This window comes from Sarcophilus harrisii, chromosome 3 (assembly GCF_902635505.1).
Source record: "Sarcophilus harrisii chromosome 3, mSarHar1.11, whole genome shotgun sequence".
Taxonomy (NCBI): Eukaryota; Metazoa; Chordata; class Mammalia; order Dasyuromorphia; family Dasyuridae; genus Sarcophilus; species Sarcophilus harrisii.
This window is the reverse complement of record NC_045428.1, coordinates 566290015-566302383: the sequence shown is the minus strand read 5'-3', so window position 1 is coordinate 566302383 and position 12369 is coordinate 566290015. Positions and strand designations below refer to the sequence as shown.

Genomic DNA, 12369 nt, shown 5'->3' with positions numbered 1-12369 from the left:
TTGGCTTCCTCCTCCCTGTAACCCCCCGGGTCCTCCTTTTTTGGGCAGGAGCTGTGGCCCTCAGCAGGATGCCAGCTCAGCAGCCCCTCATCTAGTCCAGGGCTGCAAGAATCTGTGTCGGGGACTGGCACTCACTTGTGGGTCCTTCCCTGGTTTGGAGAAATGAAACTGGGTGTAGCTGGAAACAGAAGTAAATGAGCTGTTTCACAATGTGTCCATTCAGGACCTCGGAGAGGAATGTTTGTGAAATATCCTGTTTTAATTTTGGGGGATTTTTTTTCACTGGGGAGCAGCCCGGGGGGGAGCGGGGTTGCCAAGAGCCTAAGGGACTTTCTTTGGTTGCTGTTTCTTTGGGACCCTCACAAATGTCCAAGCCGGGAGGGCCATTGAAGAATATCCTGAACTTGAATCCATGCTTGGGCCAAATTCCCATCCCAGGGAGCTTTTACTTGAAGACTTGTGAGGGAGGGGGAACGCAGGACCTCCCTAAGCAGTGCCTTCCCGTACCTCTAATTATTACACTGGTTTTTCAAATAATAATAGTAATTAAAAAATAACAGCTACCACGGGTAATACTTTTATGTACCATTTTAAGGTTTGCAAAATACTTTCTTTTCCTCATTTGATCCTCACAATAAGCCTGTCAGTTAGTTATTAAATATTTACTAAAAACTACTATGTGCCAGGCCTTGTGCTAAGCGCTAGGGATACAAATATGGAAAAAAACCTCACAGTTCCTGCTCCCAAGGAGCTTAGACTTTAATGGAACGTTAAAAATCAGGAGTGATGAAAGGGTTCCTTCCCAGAAGGGACATGGAGGAAAAAATCAGGGGAGTCCCAAAGAGTGCAACCAGTTGAGAAGTGAGGTGACGTTCTGAGCTGAGCTTTCTCCTAATGGAGGATTTGGAATTCACGGCTCCACCCTCCAATCCCACCTACCCTGGGAGGTTGGTGCTCTTGTTATTCCCATTTTACAGATGAGGAAACTGAGGCAAACAGGAAGTTAACGGGTCACAAGTGTTAATTTGATATGAATCTATAGGACCTGAACTCATATCCTTTTGACAACTGAATCCAGCATGCTTTCCATTGTAATGCTTGATTGCCTCTTCACTTCTTTCCAAGTTCCACCCATTGCTTTTGTTTCTTCCCCTTGAGACCAAGTAGAACCAGATCCCTACCTCTTCCATGTAAAAGCCCTGAGATATTTAGCATATTTTCGGTCCGCTCCCTGTTCTCGTCTCCATTTCCCCTTTCTGTAACCAGTCTTCAGATGGCATGATCTGAAAGCCTTTCACCATTTTGGTCTTCTTTCCCTGGATACCTTTTTAGCTTATCAGCATCCTTCCTAAAATATGATGCTCAGAACCAAACCCAGTATTGTACCAGTGAGGAGAACGCCCCATCAGACTCCCTGCCTAAGATGCCACTAAGATGGCATCCTCTGAACTGGTGGGCCACTAAAATCCCTAGATCTTTTTCAAAGTATTGTTTCTTCCTTTCTCCCTCATCTTTGTTAGGATGTGGTCTAAACAGCCCACATGAGTTTTTATGGGTTCTTCCCTGCTGAATGTCACGGCTACTGATGTCTGATGATGGAGATTGAACCACAACTTTTATTTTAGGATTAGATATTCAACAAATTTATTAACTGTTAAGATGACAGATTTATTACTTGTATCACTTATGAGTCATAAATCATTGATCATAGTTTGTGGGAAGAGAGCTAGAAGGAATGTCAGGGGCCATCGAGTCTAAGCCCCTCAAAAGAGGAACCAGAGCCAGAGGTGTTAATTATTGTCCAGGATCACACGCATAACAATGAGCAGATTATGCTCAGCCACATAGTGGAAATAGGTTCTTCTTTAGTTATTTTGAGAGACTCCTATCATACAGCATAATGGTAATGTAGAAGGAACACTAAACTTTGCAATCTCAACTTTGGCACTTGGTGTCTGTGTAACTAAGTCTCTGAAGCCCCAGTTTTTTCATCTGTAAAATGGGAATAAGAATCCTTGTGCTAGCTTCCTTTCTTTTACTACTTTTTAACCTTGTGTTAAATACATCTATTAAATATGAATTCTTTTCTTTTTATCTTAATATTAACAAGACTGACATCGCAACGATGGGGGCTCAAGTCCTGTTAAGATTGACAGCTGTATTACCTCCTCTGCTCGCATGTTCTATAATATAATAAAGAAATGATTTCTTTAATATTGGTTTCTTTAGAGCCATCCTCCATTTAAACACTCTTCTTGCTTTGTTCTTTGAAAGGGTCGACCAGGGGTTCTTGAAGGGGTAAGCTTACCTGAGCACGAGCTTAGATGGATTTCCCCAAATGGAAAGATTCAGTGATGGTCCTGGTGACAGACTGCATGTCTTCGGATGATTAGTGTGGCTCTGTTTAAAAATAAAGTTGGTTACCAAGGAGTGGTAATTGTTTGACCGTAGCATCCCAGATCTAAGTCTGGACAAGATTTCACAGTCCATTTAGTCCAAACTTGCCCTTTCCTCTCATTTTACAGATCAGAGCACAGAGGCTCAGGGAGGTTAAGTGGTACAGATAGTAATCATCAGAAATGGGTTTGACTTCAGTCAACACTGGAAAGGTTGTTGGTTTAAGACCCAATGAAAATGCAGCATTTAAGATGTCATCACAGACATGGCTCTTTTCAACCATGAGGCGATTCAGAACAATTCTAATAGAATGGTGATGGAGAGAGCCATCTGCATCCAGAATAAGGACTATGGGGACTGAATGTGGATCACAACATAGTCTTTTTACCACTTTTGTTGTCATTTGCTTGCTTTTTGTTTTCTTTCTGTCTTTTTTTCCTTTTGGATCTAATTTCTCTTATGCAGCATGAGAAATTTTGGAAATATATTTAGAAGAATTGCACATATTTAACTTATATTGGATTACTTGCTATCCAGGGGAGGTGGGGTGGGAAGGGAGAAAGAAGAGTTTGGATCAGAAGGGTTTGCAAGGGTGAATATTGAGAACTATCTTTGCATATATTTTGAAAATAAAAAGCAGTTCTCAAAAATTTAAAAATAACGTTAAAATAAAATGTCATTTTAGGAAGTACAGTGCTGAATCTCAGTGTCTCACTCCTCGCGCTCTGGTGCTGAAGGCTGCTGTTGACTTAGATCTGTGGTCCTCTCTCTTTTTGTAGTTGCTGACGTCGGGTCAGCGGCAGCTGCTGCTGTGCGAGACCCTGACAGAGACGGTCTATGGGGACCGTGGGCAGCTCATCAAGTCCAAAGAAAGGAAGGTCTTCCTGCTCAATGACATGCTGGTGTGTGCCAACATCAACTTCAAGTAAGTGGCCCGTGGGCTTCTCTTGGTGAGGGCGGAACCTTCATTCAACCCCATAAAAGTGAGGAAGGGGGGTGAGGGGAGGGTCCCTGTCACACCCTACTGTAGTCCCTTGTCACCACATCCAGATGGATGCGAGGAGACTTTCTCTTCTAAGACCAGGGAGTTTCTGGTCCCCAAGGATGCTACGGAATTCCCCAGTGGGTCTAGTGTATAGTCCCCAGTTTTGGGCAAGTGACTGTCACAACTGTGGGCAATAGAGTTTCACTTTTAGTGTCAGCTGCTTAGCTGTTGGTGGGATGTTGGGCAAGCCCATTATCCCTCAGGTCTCAGTTTCCTCTTCTATAAAATGATAGGATAGATAACCTGCAGGACTCCTATGACCTTCTGAGTTCTAAGAGCCCTCCCAGCTCTGACACCCCGGGTTCTAAGGGCCCTCCCAGCTCTGACCTCCTGGGTTCTAAGGGTTCTCCCAACTCTGACATCCTCTGTTCTAAGGTTCTTTCTAACTGGCATCCTATAATTCTGTGAAAAAATTAATTGTCCTGCTTTTGAAGATAAATCTTGGGATGATAAACTCCCTTGCTCTTTGTCTGTCATCCTTCTTCAATGCCATTTCTTCTTGATGTTGCAGAAGGTGTCGTATATCCTAACCAAACTTCTTGATTGTATCTGAGTGCCTACCTACCTGGCTTTAAAAGGTGTTGCCTCTGGACGCTCACATTGTCAATTACGTTCATGGCTAGGAGGGTCCCATTTGGGTTGGAAGTCCCAGGAACAGAATACATTTGCTGGATTTAAGAGGACAAAAGGCTCTTTCAGAGAGGAGAGGCCTGAGGTACCGAGAGGCTGGGACCTCCCTCCAGTCACCAAAGCCAGGATTTGAACTTTTTCCCTCTCATTCCTAATTCACTGTTTATTCCATCACATCATGCTGTTCCCTCTCCTCCTCCTATCATCAGTGATGCTTTTGTAACAGGCAGTATTCCCAGCATCAAACACAGAGAAGTCCAAACCTCTTACAAGTCACATGCAAAAAAGAATCCTTCAGCATCTAAAGGATTCAATGATGCTACAGGGCTTTGGATTTTGTGGCTTTAGATCCCCTGTGCCATCACTCCCAATGAATATTCATTTCTCATTCATTTGTTCAGCTAACTCAAGAAGGGACCCTAAACACAGTACTGGAGAGACGAGGGAGAGAGAAGTAGGTCAACCTGTAACACAGAATGTCAGAGGTGGGAGGGTCCTTAGAACCTGGGATGTCAGAGCTGGGAGGGCCCTTAGAACCCAGGATGCTGGAGCTGGGAGAGCCCTTAGAATCCAGAATGTCAGAGCTGGGAGGACCCTTAGAACCCAGGATGTCAGAGCTGGGAGGGCCCTTAGAACCCATGATGTCAGAGCTGGGAGGACCCTTAGAACTAGGATGTCAGAGCTGCGAGGGCCCTTAGAACCCAGGATGTCAGAACAGAGAAGGCTATTAGAATGTAAGCCTTGTGAGGGTAGGACCTGCTCTTTGTTTCTGCCTTTACTTGTTAGGATGTTTAATGGACAGTTAATATGGTCTATTGAATTACCAATAAGTAAATAAACAAGCAGCTCCCAGTAGACTATAGGAAGGTCCCTCCCAGCTAAGGCAGCCAGGGGACTCAATGGAGAAAGAGCTGGAGCTGTGTCGGGAAGGCCGGGGTTCATTCTTATCCCAAGCACTAGGTGCATGATCCTGGTCTAGTTATTTTTAACCTAACTTCTGTCAGGCCTTTGCTCTGTGCCAGCACATCTGTGCACATCTGTGGAATGGGGACAAACACAGCTCCTACCTCCTCAAATACAATTAGCTGACATTTGTTAAGCTCTTTGTAGGCTTCATGATGTTGTACGAATCCTGGCTGCTGTTATTATTGTTCCCTCATCCTCCAGCTGACAGCCATACTAGACCCTTCCTGTGGGTAGCTGGAGGAGACCCATGGCTACCTGGGACCAGGTCCCTGCCATCAGCAAGTACCCCAGGGTTAGCAGGGAAGAAATCGCTACGACAGATGGAATTCTCTGTAGGAATTGATGGGTGTGTCTGAAGTTCTTCTAGTGGCAGGAAGGGAGAGGTTAATCCTGGTGGGGAACAAGAGTGGATTCTCTGCCCACCTAGCACCCGCCCAGGGCAGTTCTTAGCTATAGGAGAAATCAGTTCTCATGATGACGTTCCATCCTTTTTGTCTTTCTCAGGCCTGTCAATCACAGGTAGGTGGGCCTGGGCCCTGTTGCTCCACGAGGGGTTTGTGTGGTTCTAGAGCTGGGGCCCAGGGCTGGCCTTGCTTGGTGCTTCTGACTGAGCTGAATCTGGTGTGGGGGCTGCCACGGGGGCTGCATGGTGTGTGATGGAGCTGCACAGGTGGAGGGGGCAATGCTCAAAGGTGGGGCTGGCTGCCCTTGGTGACCCTTCCCTTCCTTCCGCAGGGGCCAGCTGGAGATCAGCAGCCTGGTCCCCCTGGGCCCGAAATACGTGGTGAAGTGGAACACATCCCTGCCCCAGGTGCAAGTGATGGAAGTGGGCCAGGAGGGCGGCACCTACGATAAGGACAACGTCGTCATTCAGAACGCCGGCGCCAAGAAGTCTTCCCCAGCCAGCCAGGCCCACAGTGAGTGCCTCGTGTCTCCTCCTCCCCAGCCCAACTCCAGGGTCCCCCACTCTCCCCCCCAGCTTCTGGAACTTCATGCACTGAATAATGAAGAGGACAGAGGTCCTGACAGGAACACAGGCTCAGCTCTGCGGGTCAGGACCAAGGGCGGAGCTCGGGGCTCCCGGTCATCTCCAGAGCTTTTGGTCATCTCCAGGCTCCTGGTCATCTTTGGGGCTCCCAGTCCTTTCCAGGGCTTCCAGGCATTTCCAGAGCTCCTGGCCATCTGTGGGGCTACAGTGGCCTATTGGTCAGCAAAGTTAGCCCTCACCATTTCCCATCTTTTCTTAGTTCTGACCTCCTCTTCCTTTTGTAAACCTGGCTTTCTGATTGCTTAATAACCTTTGCTTAGATCATCATCCATCTGCCCCACCACTTATACAGGGGTCCCCTGAGACATGCTTTTGGGGCCTCCTTTCTTTTCTTTAAATATACTTCCTTGGTGATGTAATCATTTCTTCCTTCTTCCCTTCTTCCTTCCTTCCTCCCTCCCCCTTTCCTTCTTCCCTTCCCCTCCCTCTTCTTCCTCCCTCCCTCCCCTTCTTCCCTCCTTCCCTCCCTCCCTCTCTCCTTCCCTCTCTTCCTTCCTTCCTTCCTTCCTTCCTTCCTTCCTTCCTTCCTTCCTTCCTCCTTCCCTCCCTCCCTTCTTTCCTTCCTTCCTCCTCCCTCCCTCCCTTCCTCCCTCCCTCCCTCCCTTCCTTCCTCCCTCGCTCCCTCCCTCTCTTCCTCCCTCCCTCCCTCCCTCCTTCCTTTCTTCCTTCCTTCCTCCTTTCCCCCACCCCCCTCTCCCTTTTCTTTCTCCCTCTGTCTGTGTCTCTTTGTCTTCCTCCTTCCTTCCTTCCCACATCTGTTCTCATATAAAATGTCTATATAATTATTATATATACATAATTTTACATACACATACACACATATTTAAACGTATAGAAATAAAATCTCCAACCAAATCTTTCTGCTGGATTCAATTTTAGCAGCTGCCTACTAATCTTTCACCTGAACATTCTAATAGCGCCTCAGACTATGGGATCTCATCAAACTGAGTTCCTCATCTTTCCCCTTAAACCTGCTTCCCTTCTAAACTTCTCAGTGTCAAAGCTGACACCATTATCCCAGTCTCCCAGACATATCGCCTCAGAGTTTTCTTGGATTTTCCCTCCTCCTCAGCTCTATATCACATCAGTTGTCATGTCTATTTTTCCTTTTAAATATTTAATTTTTTCCAATTATACATAAAAACAATGTTTAACATTCATTTTTTATATATTTATCCAATTATCTTTTAAAAAAATTTTAATAGCTTTTGATTTACAAGTTATATGCATGGGTAATTTTTCAGCATTGACAATTGCCAAACTTATAGTTCCAATTTTTCCCCTCCTTCCTCCCACCCCCTCCCCTCGATGGCAGGTTGACCAATACATAACATTCATTTTTAAAGAAATTTTGAATTCCAAATTTTTTCCTTCCCATCCTCTCTTTCCTTTTCCCTAAGATAGTAAGTAACTTCATATATTTTATATGCATGTCTTTTTAAAAAATAATTTGAGTTTCAAAAAATAAGCAAATTTTTATTTTCATTTGTTGGTGGTGTTGTTTGGTCATTTCAGTCGTGTCCAACTGTTCACGACTGCATTTGAAGTTTTCTTGGCAAAGATACTAGAGGGGTTTGCCATTTCCTTCCTCATCGTATTTTACAGAGGAGGAAACTGAGGCAGTCAGGATGAAGTGACTTTCCCAGGGTCACACAGCTAGTAAATGTTTGAAACTGGATTCGAACTCAGATTATTCTGTCTCCAGACCTGGGTTCTATCCACTTTGCCATCCAGCTGCCCCTCATTTTCATTGACTTAATTGAAAAAAAAAGAAAAGAAAAACCAAAACCTGGTAGCAAATTTGCCCAGTCAAGCAGACCATCCCCATGTTGGCCATGTCCTTCTGCCTCCTGAGTCCATCGTGTCTCCATTGTGAGTCCATTTCGGAGTAGCTGGCTTTGTCTTTACTGGTCGTCCGGGATCACGCCCGGTCATTTTGGTGACCAGAGTTCTCTCGTCTTTCACAGCCATTTGTCTTTGCAGCATTTTGTCTTAGTATAAAACTCGCTCTCTGCAGCCTCTGATCTCACTGTGTTGATTCTGCCTGGGAAGCCTCTTGTCAGGGTCCCTTGGTCCATCGTTGTTCCCATGGACCGTTCTACGGCCTCCTGATTGGTCTCCTCATCTCCCGTCTCTCTCTTCTCCAGTCCATGCTCTGGAGCTGCCAGATTAGTGCTTCTGAGCTGTAAATTCCCTCCTCCAGACCTCAAGCTATTATCTATCTGTTGCCTGTCGATTAAATAAAAACCCGGTTATATGTTGTACCTCTCCCACATTTGGCCCCTCAGAGAACAGGAGCTCTCTGGGACAGAAACTCCTTTAAGTCTGCCTTTAACCCCCAGTGAGGAGCGTAGACCGAGTGTGACACATAGTAGGTGCTTAATGTGTGTTTGTGGAATTGATTATAATATTTACAGTCCCTTCTTCTGGGGTTCTTGGCAATGACCATGTTCTGTTAATTGTCAAATGCTTCAAGAATGTGAGTTGTTAAGATTTTTATAACTGTGCTGAAGGCCAGCTCTTTACCCACCACCCAACCTTGTCTTTCCTGCAGCTGGGTGGATCAATGGGTAGAGCTTTGCACTTGGGGGTCTGGAAGACCTGAATTTGAATCCTGCTTCTTATCTTAGCCTTTATTATCCTCAGCCTCAGTTTCCTCATCTGCAAAATGGGAGTAATAATAATAGTCTCTATTTCACAAAGTTGTCTGAGGATCAAATGAAATAATATGTGTAAAAGGCTTTGGGAGCCATTGCGTTATATGTCTGTTAATGACTATCTGTAGTGTTGTGAGCAGCTGTCTTTAATATTATAATTTTCATTATTATCCTCACAATGGCCCTATGAGAACAATAAATGATTGAAAGAGTCTCGGTAAATACTCAGCTCACCAGCCTTATGATTTTTTTGAAGGGGGAAGAGGGGAAATACAAAATAAAATTCCCTTTGTCATGTTATGGCAGAGTGAATAGAGAGCTGGTCCTAGAGCTGGGGAAAATTCCTTCCCCTGACACACGCTGACTGTGATCCCGAATAAATCCCTTGATCTTTTCTGGGCAACTCTGAGATGAGAAGATGAAGGGCAGGGGCCAGCCTGCACTGGTAAAAGGAGTTTTATTACTGAGTTCCTTCTACTAGTAACTATTTAAAAAAAAATTCATAGCCTCTCCCTTAATAGAATCATTGAAACTTAGAATATGATCCTCTACATGGGAGCATTCTCTCCATTGATCCTAATAGCAGCCCCTTTTAAGCTACGCAGGGCAGGAATGATCACCCCCATTTTTCAGAGGAGTAAACTGAGGCTCAGAGAAGGAAAATGCTTTACTTACGGTAATGTAATTCATGACAGACCCAGGATTCTGAAGCCTTTTCCCAGAGCTTTTTCTACTTCTCCTAGGTGGGCCCCACTAAGCACAGGGCTCTCAGATAACGCCATGGGCCCCATCCTCTCCAGGGAGGGTCTTTGGGGTCTGCGGTGGGGTGCTCACCCCAGCACCACCCCATCCTCAGACAGAAGAGGGGGTCTGCTCTGGCCTTTCCACTGGGGGGAGTAGTTAATGAGGGTCGCCTCTCTCTGCCTGCCTTGGGTGGAGCCATTTTGGAAATTTGGAGGGGGCACTTGTCCCAGGTGCCTTCTCGATGGAGGCTGTCTGGGCCCCTTTGAGAAATTCCCCTCTTCTTGGCTCCTCTTTCATTTAATAGAGTAACTGGATTGATGGGGTGTACCATGCTTGGGCTCCGTTTTATGCTTCTCTCTTCAAAGAAGCTGCTTTGGAGGGCCTCCTCCTCCTCCTCCTCCTTTTTTGCTCCCTTTCTTTCTCCTCTCTATCAAACGCCTCCTTTCAAAGAGCTCCCTGGCCCATCGGTTTTTCCCACCCACTTGGGTGCTGCTCATTAGTGGCCCTCCTTCTCAGCAGCTTGTCTCCCCGAGTCTCTGCTTCATCCTCATGGGAATCCCCTCTGCCCACTCTCAGTCGTGGCCCTTTTCTCCTATACTGGGAAAACTGCCCCCCCTGGGATCTCCCTGGAAGCAGCCAGTGGAGCAAGCTGGGTTTGACGAGGATGATGAAGATGATGGCTAATATTTGGAGAGGAAGTGATCCACTGACACAAACTGGCTGCGTGACTTTGAGTGACAGCCTGTCAGTTATCTCTAAGCCTTTAAGCTCTGGAAGAGTGGCAGATCTGTACTGGTGGGGGTTCTTTTCATACTAGAAGTACCTTACTCTAACAAAAAAATTGAGAACTCTGGCCAAATTATATTTCTATGCACAAACACAATTATATACACACGCATGTAATAACCAACATGATTATATACATATGCATGTAATATACAAACATGATTATCTACATACATAAATAATCTCTTTCATGTGTTTAGTATGTCATGCTTTTATAACTATTACTCCTTTGAATCTTCCCATTTATAGCTAGCTCTTTAAATGTTTTAAGTTATATGAGAGTATTTGGAGTTTTAGATATTTTAAGTTCCGTGTGAGTATTTGGAGTTTTCTTGGTAAAGATGTTGGAGTGGTTTGCCGTTTCTTTCTCCAGCTTATTTTTATTTAATTAATTAATTAATTAATTAATTTACCGAGGCAATTAGGGTTAAGTGACTTGTCCAGGGTCACACAGCTAGGAAGGAAGTGTTAAGTGTCTGAGCTCAGATTTGAACTCAGGTCCTCCTGACTTCAGAGCTGGGGCTCTATCCACTGCACCACTTAGCCATCACTTCTCCAGCTTATTTTACAGATGAGGAAATTGAGGTAAGCAAGCTTAAGTGACTTACCCAGGGTTACACAGTAAGTGTTTCAGGACACTCGGGCCTTCCTGATTCTAGCTTTGGAACTCTATCCATTGCTAGAAGAGAACTTGAAGGCCATCTAGTTCAAAGCTTCTTAAACTTTGGATTGTAGCCCCCATATGAGATCTCATTCATAGCTGTATCTGGAGATCATGATATTATGATTTATCATCAGTAAATGTTTGATTTGTATACTTGAGGTTGTGTAAAAATCTCTCTATCAAAAAGGGGTGATCAGTGGAAAAAGTTTAAGAAGCCCTGATTGAGTCCAATGCCATCATTATATAGAAGAGGAAACTGAGACACAGAAAAGCTAAATGATTTGCCCTGATTTGCCCTGATTTCACACTAGTACTTTGTGTCAGAGGTAGGATTTGAATCCAGAGCGTCAGAACTAGTGCTCTTGCCTCTATGCCACAATAGCTCTTTCAGGGAGACAGAACAGGGAAGTAAACATTGGATTTGGACTTCAAAGACCTGGATTTGAATCCTGGCTCTGCTATTTATGATTTTTTTCAAGGTGGTCAAGTGACTTTCTGCATCTGGATCTCAATTTCTTGATGTGTAAAATAAGGAGGTTGGATTAGATTACCTCCAAGATTATGATTTCATCCATGCTTTATGATTCCCATTTTACAGATCACTTTTCAATTGAGGAAGCTTGAGCTGAGAGAAATGATGTCCCCAGAGTCACCCATTTGGGCACATTTGCCATATTAGTGGCAGGGGCACTATTGGGACAGTGTGCTTTAGACTCCTGAGGCAGTGCTAATAATCTGTAGCCTAGCAAACTTAATGGTTTTGAGACTGCTTGCTTACAATCTTAGGGATGACCCCTACACATCTTTCCTTTATTTTGCCTTCACTCAAAGTGCCTCTGGGAAAGCCACATTAGTAGATGTCTGGTCAAAGAATATAGACTCACTCTGGGTTGTCTGCTATCCTGCCGTTGCTGAGCAGCTTGTTTATCCTCATTCGTATGGCCTTCTACCTGTGCAGTTTGAATAAGTGAATTATTTTGCTTTTTTTACCCTTGTAATCTTATCCTCTGTCTGAGTTATCTGTCTTCTATTTCCCAGACAAGGTGTACCTCGGGCCCCCTCGCCTCTTCCAGGAGCTGCAGGATTTGCAGAAGGACCTGGCTGTGGTTGAACAGATCACCCTGCTTATCAGCACCCTTCATGGCACCTATCAGGTACTGAGCACCGTGGGCAACGTTCCAGGGCCCAACTATCAGACAGTGCCCTTTATCCTGGCTGGGATTCAATGAGAACTATTTTTGTCAGTGGTTTAGGAGCTGTGTGTCCATTCTCTTAGAGGTATCTCGGGGCTGTCTGCTGTGATAGATAACCTCACAGCCACCTGGAAATTGGAGATGAAGCTTCCATGATAGATCAAGGCATTGATTGTGATGAACTAGACCAGACGTCATAAACTCAGAAAAGTGATCTTTCTTTTATATGCTCTGTTCTC

At 44.9% G+C, this 12369-nt stretch overlaps 1 protein-coding gene across 1 annotated transcript in view; it reads left to right on the top strand.

Annotated features, from left to right (window-relative positions):
* ARHGEF10L (Rho guanine nucleotide exchange factor 10 like) overlaps window positions 1-12369 on the top strand; it is a 219278-nt gene that overhangs the window by 128729 nt on the left and 78180 nt on the right. The window contains 4 exon segments of the mRNA XM_031962751.1: window positions 3177-3322; window positions 5543-5557; window positions 5774-5955; window positions 11976-12091. Coding sequence (XP_031818611.1) covers window positions 3177-3322; window positions 5543-5557; window positions 5774-5955; window positions 11976-12091 — 459 coding nt within the window.